We start from the raw sequence: 24,283 nt of genomic DNA, 5'->3' as shown, positions 1-24,283 counted from the left end.
ACAAAATATCTATAATTTTGAACTCGGGGAACTTAAAATTTGGAAAAACAAAAAAAAATTGATGAGATTTATTTATTTACAAATTACAAAATAAATAATACATTTTAAAAAAAATGTGAACTCTCTCCCTAAGTTATACAGATTTTTTAATAATTCGTAATGATTCTAAGATGTGTAAAAAAATTTGGATATTAATCTTAAAAATAACATAAATTACTTAAAAATTAGTCTTAACTGACCACCCTTAAGAAAAATAAGTCTATAAAAAAAATCCTATAAACCTACTCTTTGTAACTGTCAGATTAATCGTTAAATTATAAATTTCAAAAATAAAATTATAGCTAATATTAAATTATAACTCTACCTTATGGCTACAACTCTTATTTATATGTAATATAAATAATATTCATTTTATTTATACGTGAAAAATAATAATAGCCATAAATAACATTGTTAAGGTAAATTGTTTAGATTCTTGTAGACATTCTTTGCTGTTAATTATAATAATAATTACATATATCTTACGAGTAGAAATAGATCATGGATAAAAAATTCATTACAGTGATATGAGTGACCGTTCTTAGTTGTTACAAAGTGATTTTAGGCTGAGCAGTGACAGATAAACTAACGAAGAATGATGATACTGTAACCAGAATAGTTAGTATAATATAAATTAACAGCTAATTAAAACATAGATGAAAATTTTAATAATTAGTTCTGCGAAAATCTGAATATTAAGCATTAAGCTTTTTAAGAATTTGTAATTAAAATTACACAATATTTAAAATTAAAAATTAATTACCTTGAACTTTGATTGATACTAGTAACAAAGTATCTATGAGAACGATTATTTTCATATTTTGTAATCGAGATTTATTTTTTGAGTGATATCTTATAATCTTATTTAGAAAAACAACACATTACGTATTAATTGTATCACTTTAAAAATCGCCTATTATGTTTATGTTGAGACCGTTTTATTTAAGTTATGAATGTGAATAACGTTCTCATAAAATTATGTTTGTATTAATAAGAAGAAAATATTTCATTACAAATGAAATTAATAATTATATTATTATAAACGATACAGTATGCTAAATATTATGCAAAAACATTACTTTATAAATTAAGAAAAGGAACGTAAACTTTTTTTCAAGATAATAAAGTAAAAGTTCTAAAAGATTAATAATACTCGTAATTATATTTTTATTACTATTCATGAGAAAACTAAGTACCGTGCAGTATGCGCCTGCATTCTTATTACTGCAACAAGTGGAATAAAGACACCGCAATGAAATTTAATGTTACTTCAGCTAAGTTATACACATTCCTTCTAATATTGAATATTAGTCTTAGAATTTTTTTTTTAAATTACCTGCAATTAGCAGGTAATGCAGGTTAAATTACCTGCATTATTCAATAGTTAGTTAAAAATTATTCAATAGTTTTATTGAACGTATTTCAAAACACAAAATAAAATAAAACTTTATAAGACTAAAAATAAAATTTGAATTCAAAATTTTAAAGAAATAACTCACGAACGTAGCTAGCGGGAGCTACAGCCCCCGCCGAAATTGTCAGGTAATGAGGGCTGCAGCATCCATCTTCGACTGCTCCATCTCAGCCTATTGGGATGCCGCCGGAAAATTATTAGACTTTATCATTTAGGTGTTAAATTTAATAAGTTGGGTCCAAAAAATCCATTTTTAGCATTTTATATTTTCGTAGTATACAACATCTCAAAAGTATTTTCAAAAAATATAAATTGGTACATAATCATTTCCCTAGTCATTAATCTCCTCTTACATATCTTATCCCGCCGTTACTCGACCTGAAAGAGTAACGCCGTTACTGACGTGTGAGCACCGCGCTCACTGTGACGCAGTACTAATAAAAATAATTGATTACTGAGGATTTTCCGGAAGCCAGAAATGCCGCACTTGCTTATCGCATTCTAAGAAACAAGGCAGCTAGACAGCATTCCAAGAATCTTCAAAAAGTTTCAAGTTCATTACCAGGTTCAGCCTTGTCCTAGAAAAGTGGACGAACTAAAACTGTTGGCGATGTATTATGATAATAAATGGTCTGAATTGCCCTCCAAGCGGATTATTTTATTTGGTGCGAGGAGAAAAAGTGATTAAATATAATATGCGATCTAGAAGTGATTGAAGTATTGAATTACTGCAATAAAGAATATTTACGGAATTTACATTATCTTTTGCAAGTTTTAGCAATTCTTCTGGTAACGACATGTACTAATGAACGCTCGTTCTCCACTATGAAAATTCAAAACGATTGCGTGTAACACGTTGGGGGATAGAAGATGAAGTTCGATAGTTTCCTTGTCAGTGCATAGAGGTATACTGTTAATCCTGATAAAGTTTTATACATTATGGCAAGAAAAAAAAAATCGACGACTAGCTTTTTAATAACTTATATAACTTTTACTGGTGAGTAAATGTGTGGGTGTGAAATGTAGGTGTGGATTATGAAAAAACTTATATACTAACATTATGATTCTTATTTTCGAAGTAACTGATGTATTAAATCTAAGCATATATTTTGTATTTTTCAGATGCAATAAAGTATATAAAACCGTTTCAATGCAAAATGATTTTCATTATTATTATTTTATTCATATCATCAGCCTCCTTACTCCCCCTGAAAAAAAATCCTACCTACGACCTCTAACTAGAACTAAATTATATAAAATATGACGAATGGGTGATTTGGTCAAACGTCAACGTTTTGTTAAAATGACTACTGGAAATATGTTTTTGACCAATTCTTTATAGAACTGGTCAAAAAATAAAATTGACAGGTCTTTATTGATTTATTTAACAACTAGTAACAAATACTATGAATGATCACTATGATATATGGAGTTATAACAGAATAAATAACTAAATAAATAAGAATAGCAGATATCAAAAAAAATAAAAGTAAATAATTCTATTTTTCAACAAGTAAAAAACAAAATTTTATTTTGGATCCACAAATTAAAAATTTATTCTTCTCTTCTTGTATTTTAGGTAATTTTTGAAAAATCCATAATTTTATTTTATTATTTTTCTTTATTTTCATACAAAAACTAAAAAAAAAAAAAAAAAAAATGCAGATCATTCCGATTTATAGATGTTTGGCGATTTGATTATTTACGGAAAAACTGTTTTAAATATACAGAGAGATATGTCGTGTATGACTTAAAATATTTATAAAATTTTGTCAATTTTACAAAATATTTCCCCATCATTAGGCTACGTTTACCAGTTTTTGTGATTTATTTTTTAGCTTGTACGGATAGTTAGATAGTTAATTACATGATTAACTTAACAAAAGTTAAAGGGATACCAACGAATAGTTTTGAAAAAGCTAATCTGAAAAACACTCTTTTTTTCATAACTCGACTCACATTTAAAAAGCCAGTGGTTTTATTTATTTTTTTACTTTTTTAAGTTTAAAACAAACAAACAACTAACAAAATTTGTTCTGTGCAGATAATTCTCGTCTAATTAGTTTTAAATGTGGAATAAATTTAAATCAGATCTAAGATCAAAATCAATCAGAAAGTTTTGTCAAGTTAGGAAGAAAAGACAAACTATTCAGTAGCGATACCAAAACAGAAAGTGTTTAATATTATCCAACTAAATGTTTGATTTTGTCGTATATTACTCTTCTCAAGATAAAATAACTTAAGTGAGTCACTCGGAGACTAATGATACTAGAATATTATAGGCTTGGATCTGTTATGAGCTAGCATCGCAGGTGACAGCAGGTGAACGAAGTTAGGTATAGGGAATAATCTATTTAAAAAATGGCTGAAGCTGTAGTCATAAAAATAAATAAGGAAAAAATATTCCAATTTCTAGTCACTTAAATAATTTAGTTCTGAGAAATTTTTCATATTTCATTTTGTAATCGTCTTTTTATAAGTTGTTTTATAAATTGTATAATTTAAAAAATTTGAATTACATTGCTTCAAGCTTTAAAAACAATAAATAACCTTTTATCTGTTTTAATTAAATAAATTCTCAGTTTACAAGCTTAAATTGTATATAACAGTATCAAATACAGTAACAGTATTTAAATAATTTACGAAATATTAAAATAATAACTTCCTCTCCTTAAACTGCAGTTTGGCTTATTACAATCCCCTCGCAAATGTAGATAGATCCAATTTAATATATACAAATTTTAAATAAAAATCATAAGTTATTACATAAAGCTTTATGGTAATACAATCTATATGACTGGCTAAGGACCTGTATAATTAACTCGAACAGTTAAATTTAATTTTTAAATAAATAATTTTAAAGGATAAAATCACATTTATCCATATCATACATTTATTTTTCTAAATAAAACTTGATATTTCTTTGAAGAATAGAACTTTTGTTAAGGAAAATTAATAATTGTATTTTAAACTTATACAAGTTTAAATTTACAACGTATATGAATTTATATATAAAACTTTGAATATACTCAAAACAGTCTTATTCAAGCATTTGTTGAAATAGAATATCGCACAATGGAGTCCGTAACGTATATAAACTAATGCAACTTAAGAATTAAGTTACAGTTAATTGCAAACGATTCATTCTCTTTTCTAAAGAAATTATTTTAGAAAGAGAACATATTTGATCTGATGGAATAGATGTCTGGTGTATGTGTGTATTGTTTTATATATATATACTTTTTTTTGTGGACTATACCAACACTTATATTTAAAATATACTAAATAATATGTACTAGTTCATGTTTATAAAACAAGAAGAATATATTGGTATAAATAAATAAATAATATTCCTATTAACATAAACAATATTTTGTATATATGTGATGAAATTTTGTTTGAAGCAGACCTACTACCAATAACACTTATACGTGAAATATAGCTTCCTGATGAAAACGGTCATGCTATAAATCTATCCCTTATAAGCTTTTAACACAAGCAGTGGCAACGAAAGTATCAAAAGAATATATCAATAAATCAGATCTTTCAGTAATGGGAATTTTCAATAAAATTTACAAATAATACATCATAATGATAAGACAAAGAAGAAAAACCAAAAGATATAACCGGATTAATTTAATTTCTTTTTGTAGTAAACTGAGAAAATTTATTAGTAAACTTTACTATAGATACAAAATAATATTAATATTAAAAGAAATATGCGTACATTTTATGATCAAAATTACGAAAATGTTTTGATAAATGGTACCTACTAAATGGTATGCATATTTATGAACGGTCAATCAAATTAATGTAATTAACGAGAAAAATCAAATCTAACGTTATTTCGTTAATGAAAGTTAATGGTGTAGTCACTTGCTGACTAATATTATTTTAATCCTAAGTTAGATACTAAATGATCAACCATGCGCATCAGACGTAAAATGATTTAAAATACGGTTGATTTATTAGATCTAAAGAGTAAAGATTACAATTGGAAAATATATTTTTAAAAAATGAAGACATTTACAGGAAATAGTTAATAGGAATACTATACAATATTATGAATACAAATGAATGACACTACGGTAACGTATTAAAAAAAGAAAAGAAAAAATATATTTATTTATAAAATTATATTAATATATTTATAAATATTAATAAAAAATATATGAAAATATATTTATTTATTTCTTAAGCCATTATTCTATATTTTATTTTAAATAAACTACTTTTGTTTAAATACAAATGATTAAATATATCTACGAACTTTTACGTTGGAATTACTAAATTCGCACCAGGAAAAATTACTTAGAAAATTCTGTCTATCAGACAAACTATAAATATTTTTAAAAACATTGATTCTGGCAATATATGTGCTTGCCAAAAGGTGTTTTTCAAATATCTTAAAAGGACTAACAATAGTTAGTTGTAGATGAATTGTTGGGCCCAAATGTCCAACAGTGTTTGTTGGTTTGGACTATCCTAGTCCATCCAACTTCCGTCTATTTTGACTACACTAATCACTTTAACACTTATTTTGGTGTAATACAAAACTCCAGTACGGCAGTACCAACAAAATACCGGTACTTAGTACTAATTAAGAGAGGAACGACGGTAAGTACCAAACATTCCGACGGCAATTTTCATTGGAAAAAATGAAACATATGACCTTGGAAGATTCCACATTTTACAGAAAATTGTATTATATCAGTTCAAATAATACTTTTTAGAGGAGTAACTTTGTTGACATTTTTTAACTTAAGAAATTCTTAACTTTCGTCATAATGAATTTTAATTTTTGCAGTCAACATCTACAATAACACGTTTAATTTTTAACACGTTATTTTTAATGTATTGATGATTGTTTCTGACTGGCTATCTACTACATTATCGATTTCACTAAATCGATACGAATAGAGTAGGATGGATAGACTATTTTATAAAACGTTTGTAGCAATTTTAAATACTGTAATTCTTTACTAGTTTAACTGGGGTCATAGTTCATGTGAAATTATTATCGAAATGGCGTTATTTTTATATCTTTTATCTGCTCCCTACTTTTTATCATATTGACATATAATAAAAGAAGTAAGCCTCCTATCAGTAGAAGGCTTACTAAGCAATAACTTTTAAAGAAAAACGAATAAACAAGGCTCTATTCCAAGGTACTCTCTTTTCTTAAGAGACAAGTCACGTGCTTGTATAATTCAAATATAAAATACCAGAAAAAAGGAAAATATTTAAAAGTAAGAATTTTTCAATTTTCTGGTCGAAAGTAGGAAATTATTACATCAAATATATTATAAATATATCACTGTTTTAAAAAAAATAATACTTAAAAGAAATGTTAAATTTTTTCATGCTAAGGTATTGAACAGAGACTATCCAGAAAACTGTCAATCTATTTTGAAACAAACTTATGGGATATTCTCAAAGCAAAGAGAGATATCTGAAAAGTATAAACATTACTATAATTTTTAACAATAAGTAAATAAAAGCAAAATAAATAAATAACGCGATCGTCAAATAATACGTTCATTAGTATCAATCCATTTTTTCATACTTAGCTCTGTAACTGATAACTCCAATACAAGTTCCTCTTTTAAAAGAAGTTGAAAAAGAACAAATTAATATTCATTTGTTTATTATTTTTCCATCAATTAATAACAGGTATCCTAACTTGTTCTTTCCTTATGATCAGAAGTGAGTTTTCTAACGTATGAAAAAGTGTCAAACCTGACAAGCAATATAATTCAGAATCTTCCGGATGAAAGGCAGAGACGCTATCCACTCCAGCATGGAAATATAATAACAATAAAAAAACCTATGTTTACAGTATCTTTGTTCACTTACAGAATAGGACATAAAAGTATAGTAGCTTCTAAGATTTTAGAACAACTTTACGTAATAGTAACTGTAAGAAAATGACTGTCAGAAAAATTAGTTCCCTTGTTTTATGGAGACAAGCCTATTGAAGCTTTTATAAAGAACTAGCAGACCCGGCAATGCGTCGCTGTTGCTAGATTTGCATATATTCAGAATAAATGAACACAATTGAAACTTTGATAAAACATTAAAAAACTGATCATTAAGGAACTTCGCAAAAGTTAATTTAACCTTTCACTTAATCCCTTTTCCGAATTTCCCTTTTTGCCTTTTTCCCCCTTTTCCCTTTTCCCTTTTATTTTTTACTTATTTTCCTTTTCCTCATTTTAATTTTTTCCTTGTTTCCCCTTTTCGCACGTAAATCAGTTCCGTAGTTTTTTAGTTTATAGCCTTTTGTATAAATAGAAGAAGAAAATCTGTTTGTGTATTTCTTTGATTCGTAAATATCAGGACTCCGGCGCCACCTAGCGGATATAGTTTTTATAAAAATTTTTCTTTTCACGTAACTAATATATATTCTGAATGTGAGTCACATCGATTCATAAGTACAATTTCTTCTAAATATATCAACCCCAGCGTCGCCTAGCGGATCCATTTTCTGCAGAGGTATTTCTTTCCATGTAAGCAACACATAATCTGAATATGAATGGTTAAATTAACACAACTGAAAGTTTGATATAACATTAAAAAAACTGAACATTACGGAATTCACAAAATTTAACCTTTCACTTTTTCCTTTTTCACCCTTTTCCATTTTTCTCCAATTCCATTTTCCCTATTTATTTTCTTCCCTTTTATCTTATTCCCCTTTTCCCTTTTTCCAATTTTCCCTTTTTATTTTTTCCGTTTATTCCTCTTCCCTTTTTTATTTTTTCCCAATTTCTCTTTTTCTTTTTCCCCTTTCTTACGTTTTCCCCCGCGTAAATCGGTCCAGTAGGTTTTTAGTCTATAGCGGACACACATACGAACATTGCCTTTTATATATATAGAAGAAGAAAATCTGTTTGTGTATTTGTTTATTTCGTAAATATCTCGACACCGGTGTCACCTAGCGGGCCCAAAATAATTCAGAAACCTTCGCGGCCGTGATCACAACTCATTAAACTTTCATCGCAATGGGATGAATGGTATAGGAACGCATACGGGACAAACAAATTTTTATATACAGAGTGTTATTAAAATGGTGGGCTGGCTATACTTTTTCGGATTCTACTTGAAAAATAAACAAAAAGTATCCTTAGGAAAAATGACAACTTCCTCGTTCTCCCACTGGCAGCGTTTACTTATTTTTATATATAAATTTATCCCTCAAGTTCGGGTAGAGGAACCACATTAATATTTTGTAAGCGTCATTGTAATATAATTTTGAAAATTAGCAAAAATCAGTACTTAAATATCTTCGCAAATTACAAAATAGCGGCCATTTTTATTTTTCAATCCGTTATATCTTCTCCATAAATATAAGTTTTATCAAGATGCTATTAGCTAAAATATTTAGCCTTTTATTTTGAACAAAATGACATTTCATTTTTTTAAATCTGTTAACAAGTTAGGGCAAAAATTTATATTGTAATTTTGCATCTATTTTCATGTCCTCCACTGTTCAATTCAATTAAATTTTTATTTTTATTTATTTATAATTCTAGTATTGTAAATTATTATCAAATTAAGTAATAATTTTCTCACAATAATAGATCTAATAATTAAAAAAATAAAACAACTACCTGTGATAATGTTACGTTAATTGTTGTAGAACATTAGTTAGTATATTTGTTTTTAAACGGTTAACAATTGTTAAAAGTTATAAGAGATGTTCAGTGTGTCCACCATTAGATATTACACAATTCTCCAGTCTTTTTCTGAGAGATTGTCCTAACCATTCCGGGAATATTCCTAATTTCTTGAAATTCATTTTAGATCATTTTTTGAAGATCCTCAATGTTGAGTATTGGTGTTGAATAAACAATATGTTTCAATTGACCTCACAGGTCAAGAGGGTTTAAGTCCTGTGATCGGACACTGGCCCTCCGCGGTCTATCCATTTTTCATGGAAAGTTTTATGCAGGAAATCTGATACCGACCGACTGAAATGTGCTAGAGTACAATCGTGGTGAAACCACATATTCCCTCTAAATTGTAGAGGTAAATCTTTCAAAAAATTTGCAAAGATTTTCACTCAAATGAACATGATATTTTCTTCACTTAAATGATTTGAAAGAATTACAGGGCCCGAAAGATAGTCATTAAAAATATCTGCCCGTATATTGAAGAGAAATTTTTGTTGATAGCTACTTTGGAAGGTACCATGAGAATTCTCGTCGCTCCAGATATGCTGGTTGTGATAATTTTGAACACCATTCCTGTTGAAAGAAGCTTCATTTTTATATTGTTAACAGGAACAGCAGCAGCAGTCGCTATGTAAAATTATTCAAAAGTGAAAATTTAATATCAATTGTTTTATTATTATGTAATATTAGAGTGTTTTATTGTGAGAAAATTATTAATTAATTTGATACTAATTTACAATAAGAATTAATAATTAAGAAAAATAATATTTAATTGAATTGAACGTAAAGTAGAGGACATGAAAACAGACACAAAATTACAATATGAATTTTTTGGCCTAACTCAGCTATTTGGTAACCGATTTAAAAAAATAAAATGTCATTTTGTTCAAAATAAAAGGCTTAATATTTCTGAAAAATATACATTTTGATAAAACTTATATTTATGGAGATATAACAGATAGAAAAATAAACATGGCCGCCATTATGTAATTTTCGAAATATTCAAGTTCTGATTTTTTGCTAATAATAAAACTTTATTAAAAATACGCTTACCAAATATTATTGTGACTTATCTATTCGAACTTGAGATATAAATTTTTATATAAAAATAACAAAATGATGGACAGGGGAAGAACGAAAGAGAAATTGTCATTTTTCCTAAGGATATTTTTTGTTTAGTTTTAAAGTAGAATCCAAAAACGTATAGCCAGCTCACCATTTTAGAAACACTCTGTATATATAAAACATAAGATTTACTTTAATTTATCAATAATTGAGTATTACCTGTTAATTAAGAATTTTTTTTTTAGTTTTCGAGTCGTTCATAACTAATAAATTTAAAAATGCAATAGTAAAAAAGATTTTGCTGTTATTCACTATTAAAATAAATAACAAGAAACAAAATCTTTTCATGAGTACGAGAATCTAAATAGATAGAAATTGGAACATACCTAAAATAGTGTATTTTACATGTCTCTCCACCTATCTACATGGCGGAGTGGTAGCGTGTTGTCTTTTCATCCAGAGGATTCGGGTTTGAATCCAGGACTGACATGCCATTTTTCATACTCAATACATTTGTATTTTCATATTCTTACGTATATGTTCTTTGTAATTTTTTGTGGTAGTGAATTAATTCATCAGTCGGAAAAAAAAATGTATAAATTCGTTTTAATTTATAAGATTAGGTTTACATATATCATAATTTCTTTTAAGTACACAGTTCAAATTTTATCCACTTTTTAAAATTTGTAAGTATATATATATATTTAAAAAGAATAAAATAAAGAAATAATAACTGCATTGTTTCATTATAAGATTCTTATTTTCGGAATATTCATTCATATTACGATACAATGTAAAGAAGAACAGAGTAAACAAGTAAATCAAATAAAGAATAAAAAGAAAAATACAAAAACAAATATTCAGTGTTTATTCAAGTCACAAATCTCCTCTTCATCGTCTTCTTCTTACGCACATACGCATATAAATGATGCAGTACTCGATACGGACATAAATACATATGTAAATAAACATTACTAGCGCATGCGCAAAACATATTTCTTTATAATTTTAAGCAATACTTCGTGTAATAATTTTAAATTACTTTTCAAACTTTGTTTTATACGAGAGAAGTAAGTAATTTAAACCTAGGAAATAATAAAAATATCGGAAATTTTCTGTTTTTCCCCGACAATGTGGAATATTTTTTTTACGTTACGTTTTACGTATTGGTGCTCATTTTTAACTAATTGGTAATGTTTATGTATATCTGGTTACTTAGTACAACACTGCACAATATTACTAGAAGTTTGTATCGCTGCCTGTAATCAGTCTGTTTCGATTTTATTTAAACATGGATCTTCCAAATGTACCTGAGAGAGATCCAATATACGCATTATTGCTTATAATTATAAATATAAATCATAAATATAATGTAACTAAACTTAACCTAAATTCGCTAACCTTGACTTGCGAGCGAAGCGAACGTAGGTTATGTTTGGTTAGATTATATTTATAATTTCTCGGGTTTAAACATGAACAATTACAAATACTTAACGTAAAAATAACATTGTGGGGGAGAAACAGAAAAGACCCAAAATATCATATATATTTGCAACTATTAATTTTAAGAAAAAACTAAATTAAACGGAAAGTATATTTTACTGTAACATCTAAACAGCAAAGAGATCAACAAAATTTGTTCAACTAATAAAATTTAAAGCAATTTGAAAATATCCTAAATAACAGATTCTAAGAATATTTTTCAAATGTGTGGTTTCTTATTTGAATTTAAGTAAAAAATGTACCACGAGTATTAAGAAAAAGTAATTAATTTCTCACTCAGAATGGAGAAAAGTTGAATTTATTTCAAATTTTGTCATTAAAGAATTTAATTTCTTAATGCATTTTTAAACTAAACCCAGCAGAATACCAGAAATAAAAGTGAACATGATCGTCTTTATTGGTTAATGAAATAAAATATCTGTAAAGCCATATTTCTATTTTTAATTAACTGTTCTATAAATTGTAACCTTTGTCTTCTACAGTTTTTACTTTCTGTCCATCAAAATAAACTAAATGTATACTTCTTAACATATGGTGTACTAATCTCTTATAGAAAAATAGGTAGTAGTCTCTTATAAAATTCAGTCATAAATTTTTTTTATTTAATTTGTCTTAAGAGCTCTTGATTTCAATCTATCAAATTATGAACATTCTTCGTGTAGTTCCCCGGCATCTACTCTTTTCTTTTCTGTTTTTCATACTTTCTACGTTACACTACCAAGTGCTACGCCCTATAAAAACTGTGTTAAAAAATTTCTCTTTTAATATCGTGATTTATATTCAATAGTAGGATATTTAGTTATTTATTTCTCATCATCTTTCTGTCTGTGTTGTTTTATTATGTCTTTCTCCTTTCATCCGGAATGTTCTGAATTCGAATCCCGATCAAGCTTGGCACTTTTATCACACTCTAAAAAAATAAATATTAAATCCTCATCAAAATAAATAAAAAACGAAATTGTAATTGTAGGATCAGCCTGTATTTGTTAAAACTAAATAAATTAAGTATTATTTCTAATTTATATTTATGTCATATTACTTAATCCTGGAATACATTTAATATATGATATTTGTTTTAAGTCATACTTTTGTAAAACTCAATTAATGAGTTAATTACTTTATATTACTGAAAAAAACTTGCTAGTCTGCTTTTAAGAAAACATTTTACAGGTAAAGGAAACGCAATTTAAAAACATTTCATTCTGAGTAAAAATAATAAATTTAAATATTAATAAAATACTTATGAATTTTTAATTACTAATAAAAATTTTGGTTTAGAATTTAAGGGACTGACATTAAGAAAGTATGAGTATATTAAGTGCTTAATGTATTAAGAAACTCTGCTCTGTATATCCTTTTTACAATAATGACATAGCTGGATATACATTTCCATAAATATCATTTATTGTAGTACCTAAGAATACTGCATGATTACCTATATTTATTGCAATTTATTTTTATTATTCATTCTACTGAATGAGTATGAATTTCCACACACACACCGTATTGGCCTAATTCGGCTACCTTATCATCCCAAATCTGTTCCTTCGCTGGACGAAGATTCAATTCAAATGATGATATCAAAGCTGAGACAACTGCCGAACTGGGCAAATCGCATTATACTGAGGGTATTAAAACACTGGAAAATCATCGGTCAAAATGTGATGAAATGCAAGATGGTTGCGTTGAAAAAGAATTCTGAAAACTCTTGCTTTGTTTGACAGGCCAAGAAATTTCCAAATGATCTTGTTATTAGGCCTACTACATTGTTTCAAAACAGAAAAACAGTTAATGCATAACAATATTATAGTCATTTTATGGTCCTGAGCATCACGGTAACTGTAGAAAAATATGCATTATTAATAGTTTCTATCTGTGAGTTTGCATAATATTGATTATTTTTTTATTTTTTTTTTTAACCTCAGGGATCAACGTTAGGTATTGCTTCAGAGGATGAGATGAATGACAAGTAGCGTGTGAAAATGCCATGCCTGACCGGGATTCAAACCTGGGACCTCCGGATGGTTATTTTTAACTTGGTTAAAGCTTTATCCAGGAATTAATTAACGAGTATGCCGCATATCCAATCGATTAATTCCTGATGGATTGTCTTTTTTGTTACATCCTCAAATTTGAAATAAATAAAAATTCTACTCAAAAGCTGATAAAATAACTAATTGTTGGGAAAGAAACTTGGTTATGAAAATGCAAAAGATCTTTGCAGTGCTTTAGGTAATTGTAGATAATACACACGATATATAAATATTCTAATTTTTTATTTAATTTTATTAATAGCCTATCTTTTTATGATGACAAAACGTGTAATATTTTTTTTAAATTCAATTTCCTAGTGTATTATGAATTTGATTTAAGCATTTGTTACTCACTTAATTACAATAAATAAAATTCTCTACGTAACGAGATCGTAAAAGTAAATATTGTTGAATAATGCGCTTAGACTCCTTAAGTAATAATATAATACTTTTTGAATAGTACCTTTGCAAGTTATTTTACACAATTCTTTTCTAATTAGACAGAGAGTGCTAGATTGTTTTGTCATAATTACTTAAGCGAGTATAACAAGCAAACAAAGTAATTTAGTTAAAATTGAATGATAATAATTGTTAAAAATACTCCATAAAATATTACAGTAAAGACTTTATTAAGGATAGACATTTAATATTTTTTTTCAAATAAAGATTTTATCTCTAATTAAGAGGGCTGTAAAAGGTAAATTCTTTATAAGATATAAACATATTACGTACACCCTCATACAATTATCAAGTACTGTATTTATTTGAATACCCGGCACTTTTTTTATTTGAATAGGAGAGAAAAAATAAGGGTGCGGAGCTTACTTGAAACATAGAATTTAGCCAGGATAATTTATGTAAAGCAAACATTTTCTTAGAAGTACCTAAATTCAATCTCATAAATATAGTTACATTAGGCTTTCGTTTATCAATACCGGATGCCGCTTATACAGAATACATCCTTAATTATTAACATCCTCTTCATATTATCGATAGGAACGAAGTCATGGTATTTTTATAAAACTGATTCATTCTGTTGAGGCTACATCTAGTTCTAATGACACTACAGTTACGGTACCCATCGTCATCTTGTTTATTCGCCATAGTCATTGCACTGTTTGTATATGTAGACGGTTATGTGCATTTTATCTGTTTAGTTTATCTTGTAAAGTTTAATACGGTGATTTATTTTAATTACGGCTTTAAAATGAGTACAAAAGGACAGCGTCTACGATCTTTTACAGCAAATGAAAAACTGCGCGTTATAGAAGAGGCTGAAAAAATTGGAAATCGGGTGGCAGGAAGAAAATTTGACGTAGATGAAAGCTGCATTCGAGACTGGCGTAAGAAGAAACAACTGGTAATAAAAGGGCTTTCCGTCGCTTAAAACTAAAATACACAGACAGAAAAAAAATTGTATTACTTTGTTATGGAAAAAAGGAAATGCGGTTATACTGTCACGACAGAAATGTCTCAATCATATGCTCGTGCAATCGCTAAATCATTGAATAAAGTTGAGTTTAAAGCAAGCCGTGGATGGATAACATGATTTTTTGCACGAAATGATTTACCAAAAAGACGAAAGACGACCATTTCTCAACGACTTCCAGACGCTTATCAACAAAAAGTATTACATTTGACAAATACATAATAAATCTTAGAAAAGGTAAAGGCTGTTCGCCTTCTCAAATAGGAAACGCTAATCAAACCTCCGTACATGTTTTTTGACAAATGTCAATATGGCAAATGGCCGTAAACAAAAAAGGTGAAAAAAGTGTTACGATTTGTACTGGTGGTAATGAAAAACAAAGGTGTAGTGTTTTTCTTTACATTACTTCTGATGGATTAAAATTACCTGCGTACATTGTTTTTAAAAGAAAAACTCTTCCTACCGTACAGGTAAATGGAGTTATTATCAGAGTACAGGAATCAGGTTGGATGGACGAAACTTTAATTTTAGATTGGATCAGGTGTGTATGGCAAAAGCGATCAGGAGATTAACTTAATAAAAAATACCGGTATGCTAGTAATGGATAGTTATCGGGGGCATACGACTGATAAAGTGAAAGACATTTTAAAAAAGGGTATGCCAGACCAAGTAATAATTCCAGACGGATTGACATCTCTATTGCAACCACTAGATGTCTGAATTAATAAACCGCCCAAATCTGCATTAAAACAACTGTACAGTAAAGAGATGGCTGATGAAAATTTCTTTCTCACGCCTACAGGAAGAATCAAACGCCCAGATTTTAACCAGATTTTTTTTGAATAAAAGATGCTTGGGAAGGTATTTCCACGGAATTGGTAAGGAAAAGTTTTAACAAATGTGGAATATCAAATGAACTTGATGGTAGTGAAGATATCAGCTTTGGCAGAGCAACGTGGAGACTACCGGTAACTCTTCTACAGACATTGACAGTGATTAGTTACAAATAAAATCCCATATTAAAAAGTATATTGAAATGATCCTTTTCGACATGATACATTCTTTTGGTTTTACTGGCCTACTGATTCTGAACTAAACTAGTACTTACGGTAATTAATTATTAATGTAATATTAATATTGTAATTTAAATGAACGAATTAAATGCTTTACTTTCTGAATATTTTCGTTTTAATGTATTTTTTATAATATCTGTTGCACTCTTAAATACCGGCATATACTCGACTTTTTTTTTTAGATTTTCGGTCCGGAAAATCGAGGTGCGGGGCTTATTCGGGAGCAGGTGGTACTCGAATAAATACGGTAATTATCGAGAATAAGAAGCTTCCATGCCCGACTTACAAAATAAAATTAGAAATGAAATTATCTCCTGTTGACTTCGTAATTGAGCATAATATACGTAACATCCATCCTAGCCACAATTAAGGAACAGCATTTCTGTTGAGAAAATGCAGTATACACACTGGCTCAATTCAGTAGTGGAGTCCACAACAATTGCATACCGAGTATGATACGTAGATAACATTTAATTAGTTTACCGTGCCTCTACGGATCGTTTCATAAACTAACTGACAGAATGTGATGCAATATAAAACAAAATGTCGAGTAATTATAAATTTGTATAAAGGAGACACATTATTAGCTGAGCAGGGTGGTCGATATTTTTGTCATTCATTTTAAGCACATTTAACTTTATCTATATATTCACATCATATTCCATAACCATATCATATTCATTGAATATAACTTAAATCTCATATTTAAAAAAGAATGTAACATGTTTACAATGATTTAAAAATATTTTATGTATCCAATATATCATTAAAAATGTGTAGTGAGGAATTATCTAATAATAAAATTTTCATAGATTCTAAAAATATATTTGTTTACAATATACTATGAAAATATGCGGATTATATAAATTATTGATATTTCTATAACAATATAAAATAAATAAAAAATATTACAATAATCCAACTTTTCTTATTAAAAGCAATATTTTTAAATTAAAATTTTACTTTTAGGACCGAAAAAAGAATGTCCCGTTATATTTTCTTCAATATTTATTTCACTTAGTTTTAACCGTTGTTTTTCATATGGGAGTTAAATGCAACGCTCAGAATAGAGTTGACCTTAAAAGGGAGTATATATGAAATAATATATAGGCTATGCCGTTTGTAGAGCATAAATAATATATTCTGTTTAGGAAGGTTATATCCGACATCACCGATAACTTTACAATACAAATTCGATAATCCTTTAAAACGATATCCGATGGGCGACCATAGATAGAGATTATTATTATCTAAAAGGATATTGAAAATGCACAACGTCAGAAACTATTGTAGAATAATTAATAAATCTTGCTAATGCGTTAGTATGCTTTAGTTGATTTGACATAATAAAATGAAGTTATTATTTAATAATATTTGCAAGAGCAAATATTTATAATACACCAAAATCTGAGTTTAATATTGAACGTATTTAAAACCGATAACAGTTTTTATTGGAGACGTAACTAATTAAATCTAATATAAGTTTCTGTAATTTTGTACATAAGACTAAATCAAATAAAAAATTAAATATCAACTATCTTCCTACAGTAAAAATAATTTAACCATCTTAACAACTAGTTAAAAAATTTTTTCAATAAATATTTGAGAATTTGTAGGTAAATCGAAAATTCATTAATATTAAACTTTTTGCCATATACTTCAATAGTAGAATCTACAACAGAAGAACTAAAAAACGTAACGGTAAGTTGGACTTAAAAGGAATCTGAACTTGAGGAAAGAAGTCACCCTATATTTCTTAATTTTGCGGTTACGGTGTAAAAGTATCCAACACGATCGTATCCTTATCATCAATATGTGTTAATTAATTGCTTAATAGTGAGTGAATTTGGCTTATGACCGACTGATCCTTGTAATGAAAGAACCCGAAAACAAAGTACTTACCTTAATACTTTTAATTACTTTGGCATTAGTTATTTATTCTTAAATAGTAAAAAAAGATAAATTAAAAAACTTTAGAAAAAAAAAAACATAATTTTTTTACTCTTTTCTGCTCCCCATCCCCAAAATCACTTTACAAGAAAACTTTTGATTTGTCCACGTTTACTATGCTGAATGGAAGAAAATAAAAGAATTCCACTCAAAAATCTACAACTAATGAAAAAAGTTACGTAGGATTATTTTTGGAGATGTGGGGGTGAATTATGATGAAATCTTATCATAATCATATTATTTAAAGTTCAAATAAACTAAAAAATATTTATGAAAATCAAAAAAATGAAACTTTTAAACTTTGATCAGCTTCCGTACCTTTGATATTGCCTCCATTGTTTTTTTGCACTACTACTATGCTTTATATAATTCTTCAGTTTTTTTTTTTTAAAAGCGGTTAAAAATATGCAATAAATTAATAGATAGTCAATTTTTTGGGAAGGGAAAGAACTTGGAGACAATTTTTTTGTTAATAGTAAGATAAGTATGTACGTATGTGGTGATCTTAATATAAAGTGGCGGTTTGGTTATGTTTTCAAAATTTTAAGAAAATTGACCCTCATGGAAATTATCTACCCCACTCCTGGAGATATTGATCCCAAACCTTTACCAACAAATTGTCACAAATACACGAGTCTGTGGGCCAAATTTCATTAACAGCAGTACAACCAGCCAAAAGTTATAAAGATTCAAACACATACATACGAACGAACAAACAATACCTCCACTTTTTTCTTTTTTTTTATTTGAATCCCTGGGTGATGAAACGTCAAGAAATTAAAAAAACTCACACTCCATTTTTTAACCATAATTTCCTTCTCGTAGCACAGCTCAATTCCGATCTATCATGGCAGTAAAAAGTAAAAATAGTAAAGATTTAATCACGGTCAGCAGTCTGCTAAAACAGACAGTTGAAATTATTTTAATGTCTTTTCATTAATAAGTTTTGTCATACGATAATCTATCAGGGAAATATCTTATCAGACTAGAACAATATTTTGATAAGATTTTTGATAAGAAAATATATTTTATAAAGGAAATTAATTTGGTGCAGATTATGGACTTACAAACTACAACTGTGAAATAACACAGGCGTAAAATCTATTAAATGAAAATAAGCTACGGGACAAAAGATTTTGCTTTTAAAAGAGCTTAAGGTGAAGATCTTATAAAAAATTTAGAACTATATTACTGGAAACGGATTGAGAAAGAAATAATAACAATGTTATCTTTGACGACAAATTCAATAATCTTCTTATCACTTTTCAAAAAGCTTTTTTAGCTTGCTATTTGTAGCAGATAGAAAATTCTTAGCACTAGAAAAAACAATACACGGATTTCTAGCAGAATTTATAAAATTTACTTCGACGCTCAGGAATTTCCGAGAGAGTTTGAAAGTTCAATTTTTTTTAATGATTTCTAAGTAATTTGAAAACTTATAAAAGAATTCATTTGAAAGTTATTCGGTAATGCAAAGAAATTGTATAACGATAATTTAATATTTAATTAAAATACTAAAATTAAATCTACGTGGATATAATTTAAAGTGTAAGACGAAACCAGAATTTAAAGTAAAATTAGTAAAATAATCCACCTAATTATACAAAGCGAATCTGGTGTCAGTATTCCGTCTCATACTATCAAACAGAGAAATTGAATAGATAAATGATTTTTCTAGTATTTGTAGCAATTATATAGGTCCATCTCAAACTAGAAATTTTACTCAAAATATTGTTAAGGATTAAATATTTTTATTTCCAGTTGAATAATAAAGACTTTTGTTTTTAATATAAATAATTACAGACAACATTTTATATATCCATATTTTCTAAATTATTTTTAAAAAAAATTATTAAATTTTTAAATAGTCATGTTAAAAATATCATTTACAAACAAACATTCAGCAAGATTTGGAGAAAAACGTTTCTTGCCTGTTGACACTCCCATTTTTATTTTATTTGTATAAAATATTTAAAATAAAATATATATAGATTTTTAGCAATAAAAAATCCTTTTTTCCTTTTAATGATTTCAATAAAGCATCAAATCTTAATCTGAAAAAGTTGTTAAAAAAGAACCAGAAAAACTGGTTAAATTCGTAATATGGTTGAAAATAAATTTTTCGATGGATTAAATTATAATAAATAATTTAAATTATTTAAATTATTAAATATAATAAATATGGTACCTCACTTTATGAGGGTCTCAGAAGTGTTGCCAATCTTCTTGAGCCTATATCACTGTGTTAACTGGGTTTGAGTTGAATGATTCAAATCCATCAGATGAACAAAATTTTACAATAATAATAGAACTAAATATACGTTAAATAAAATAAAATTAAAAAAAAAAAAATAATAGATTTCTTTTTAATAAAGGTTTGTTTGTTAATAATGGGCTTCCCGGTGGGAACTAAAAAACAGACAAATGAATTTGTCTGCCAAATGAATTTGGGAATTAAAAACAGACATGTTTTTAATTTTAAATATTTATGTTTGTTTAATAACCTTCAATTTCTAATGTTGCTTCACCCAGAGATGTAAATTTATTGTTATATTTCAGGAGTCTGGAGCCCACTAATGCAAGGCTTAATAATAATAAATATGTTAAAAACTTAATTTTCGATTTACTTAACTATAGACACAAATGAGTGTAACCATCTCTCGTATTTATAATATTACTTTTTTTATATTGAAGAGCTAATGACCAAGGTTACCTAATCGATTTGGAAAATGTTAGAAAAATGTCTACCTTCCTGGCTATTATAAAATATTATAGGCGGGGATATATTAATATCACATTAAAGATTGCTCAACGGGATATAAGTATCTTCTCTTCCAGGAGAATCATATGTCAAGATCCGGCAAAAAATAATTTATAAAAAGAGGGCGTGTATTTGCGCCTGTGAGTACATGCAAGTGCATGGGTGTGTATGTGTAATAATTTATTTTTTCCTTAATGTTTCAAAAACGGGTTAACGTAGACATAAAATTTGGTAGAGTAATTTTTATATAACTGATACTAACGTCATACTAGATCGTGGATACCGGTATTTTTTGCTGGTTGGGTTTAAATTAACCACACATCTCAGGAATCTTCGACCCGGGACTGTACAAGACTAAAATTCATTTATAATCATACATTTCATCCATTCATTACAAATTTTGTTATAACTTAGTAGTTAATTATTAATGTAAAATATGTTCTTTTATTGCTTATATCTCTGAACTACATTTACTTAAAACTTGAAATCTGGTTATCCATTAATAAAATAGTGATGTCATTAAATTATTAAAAATGCTCATCAAGAGCTTTTGGGAGCGATAGAAAGTTAGTTATCGATATCAATATCAAAAATTAACTTTTTTATTATTGCATTTTTAATACAAATAATATTTGCGGTAAAAAGTATCTGAAAATCGTTTCTTACCTAATAATTTCAAATTCACAGATTTCAACCGATATTGGTTTTCAATAATTCTTTGGTGATTCTGAAACATTATGCAACTCGTAGCCGCCTATTAATATCTATTTTATTAATTTACAAACATTCACTTAATTTAAGAAAAAAAGCATGCAAAAACTTCGACTATTAACAGGCAATTTAAAAATGGCAGACACACACATGCTAAATTAAATATTTAAAAATATTTACTTTCCTTTTTATGACAGTAGTTTAAGGTTTCACTTCAAAACAGTTTGTTTTTTTTTTTAAACGGGCACAATAATTCGATTTACACCACACAAATAATGAAGTTAAATCGTAATTATTACATTGAAATTCTCGTACGTATTCCAAATACAAAAAAAAAAGTAATAATTAACTTATAATAACATCAAACAGAATAACAAATTTACAGATTAACAGGAGTAAAATATACTTACATTTCGGAACGTAGTAGTCAATACTTAAACAATAAACAAAAGTAACCTTTTAACAAATCACAAATAACACTAATAGTAAAAAATTAAGAATTTATTCAGAAAAGTAACTGTTCTACTCTACAATAACTAGAAAGACAAAGACGATTCAAACTACTACAGTAAAATGAAATATTAGAAGGAATGAAAAATCTACTTTTACATCAAGAAATTACTGAAGTGATATTGTGATAAATGTATTATTACCTGAGATGAATAATCCTGGGCAATGACCTAAAAGCATAAAAAACAATATCAAAGCAAAGCATTGTTTTATAAGAAATGCAAAAATGACAGTATATTTTCATGAATATAGAACGTATTTCAAAATATAAAAAAATAGATTAACCCATAGCAGACAGATAAGACTGTATTTTATACACCAATAGCGCACGGCCAACGGTAAACAGTATTTAAGCTACCGTAAAATTGTCTAATTAAAATTCTACGGTTTTACTTTTTTTTTGTTTTTGAGGACAATTAGGGAAGTTATCGACAGAATAACTCATAAAATTCAACGCTGATTTACCAATAAATTGAAAATTATTTCTTAATTTTGAAATAAATGTGAATAAACGTTAGCCATAAAAATTAATTTTAGAAGTAACAGCATTTAGAGAAAAAATTGAGACGTTGCTGTAAAGCAATTATAAAAATTTACAAAACCGAAATGAATATCAAACTCTTCATTTTAAATAATTTTAAAATATACCTTACTATAATAATAAATTACGAGTATACCTTTTCAGTTTTTGTTCTCTTTTTTAATTTATTGAAAAAAAATACGAATAATATGCTTTATAATAATACGCAATTATGTGATTTGTAATAGATATGTAAAATGTGATACAACTGTTTCCAATTGGTGATCATATAGTTTCCAAAAATCATATAGTTTAATTTTTAGCTAAACGAAAAATATTAAACTATTTTGAAGAAATAATGAGATAATTTTTTTATCAAACTGTTAGTATTTACAATCGGTACCTCATAGGGAACCATAAGTAAATGTGACTAATGTTAATATCGTGAAGAGTGGCCCCCGACAAAACCCCTCATTAAAGGACACGAAGGTTCAACACCATATACGTAAAAAAATCACTTGTATAAATGACCAAAGTAAAGTTCAATAGGTAACATAACACTAGAAGTAAATCAAAAGTAAAAAGAATAAAATTAAAAACAACGCCATCAGTACCAACATATGAAACCAAAATTATAAATAAAACAAATATTCGTCCGTAATAGAAGAAGCTGTAATTTGTATGCTACCAAAGTGACGTTCACTACCAGAACAGACTCCTCTTGTGTTAGCACTATTAGATTCCATTTCCCGGTCACTCCTCTGGTTACATTTCCTAGGTCCAGTACATGGAAAAGTTTTAGTCACCTGATGTCATCACTGTTGACCAATAAATTTACTGCCAGATAATTTACGTGTTTTTCTAATCTGTCTGTACCGCGAGATAAATATTTGGATCTCTTCAGAAACAGGAGATAATCCTAGACAGTCATGAATTTCTCTATCTTAAACAAACCACAGCGTCTCTGTTATGACGCTCACCAAATTATTTTTGAATCTTTGATTTATTTCAATATTGCTTTGATTGTAGTTTAGCAGAGGCTTTACTCGGATCTTTATCATCAGCTAGAATTGTTGTCTACAAAAGATACGACTGCGACGTAATCCGGAGAATGAAGATCCGCTATAAAAATCGATTACAAAACAGGGCCGACTACAGAGCCCCGAGAAACTCCCGACTTTATATCAAACCCAAATAATTCCTAATTGAACTTAACCTGGGAAAAGCGCCTATCACGGTAATTCCGCAGTACTTAGTAAATGGCTGAGCCGAGGTCTGTTTTAATTTATACCGCAGACCGGCAGCCAAGCCTCATCAAAGTCCTGCTGAACATTTATAAATGCTGCTGAGCAGTATTTCTTCTCCTCCAAGCATTTAGTTGTGAAGGTAACAGCTCTATGGGTCTGTTCAACGGTACAGTGCTCACTCCTGGAGCCAAATGATGATCGGGCATAATCTCCTCTCGCTATAAGATTGGCTACAGCCTGCTGAGAAACAGCTTTTCAAAAAGTTTTGATAGTATTAGTAGAAAACTTACAGGTTTGTAGAAAATAACATCGTGAGGATATTTACCCGGCTTCGGGACCATTACTATAAGCG

General features: G+C 28.1%; 1 protein-coding gene across 2 annotated transcripts in view; it reads right to left on the bottom strand.

Moving 5' to 3' along the window:
* The window catches only part of loh (thrombospondin type 1 domain containing lonely heart), a 1,319,035-nt gene that overhangs the window by 811,989 nt on the left and 482,763 nt on the right, over positions 1 to 24,283 (bottom strand). The window contains exon 4 of one of the 2 annotated variants that reach the window (XM_075360455.1): positions 22,308 to 22,334. The exons of the other annotated variant lie outside the window; for it this stretch is intronic. Coding sequence (XP_075216570.1) covers positions 22,308 to 22,334 — 27 coding nt within the window. The remainder of the gene's footprint in view (positions 1 to 22,307; positions 22,335 to 24,283) is intronic. 2 annotated transcript variants of the gene reach the window in all.

The sequence above is a fragment of the Lycorma delicatula genome, chromosome 3 (genome assembly GCF_047948215.1).
Source record: "Lycorma delicatula isolate Av1 chromosome 3, ASM4794821v1, whole genome shotgun sequence".
Classification (NCBI taxonomy): Eukaryota; Metazoa; Arthropoda; class Insecta; order Hemiptera; family Fulgoridae; genus Lycorma; species Lycorma delicatula.
Note: the sequence above shows the minus strand (reverse complement) of the source record. Positions and strands in the feature narration are given on the sequence as shown.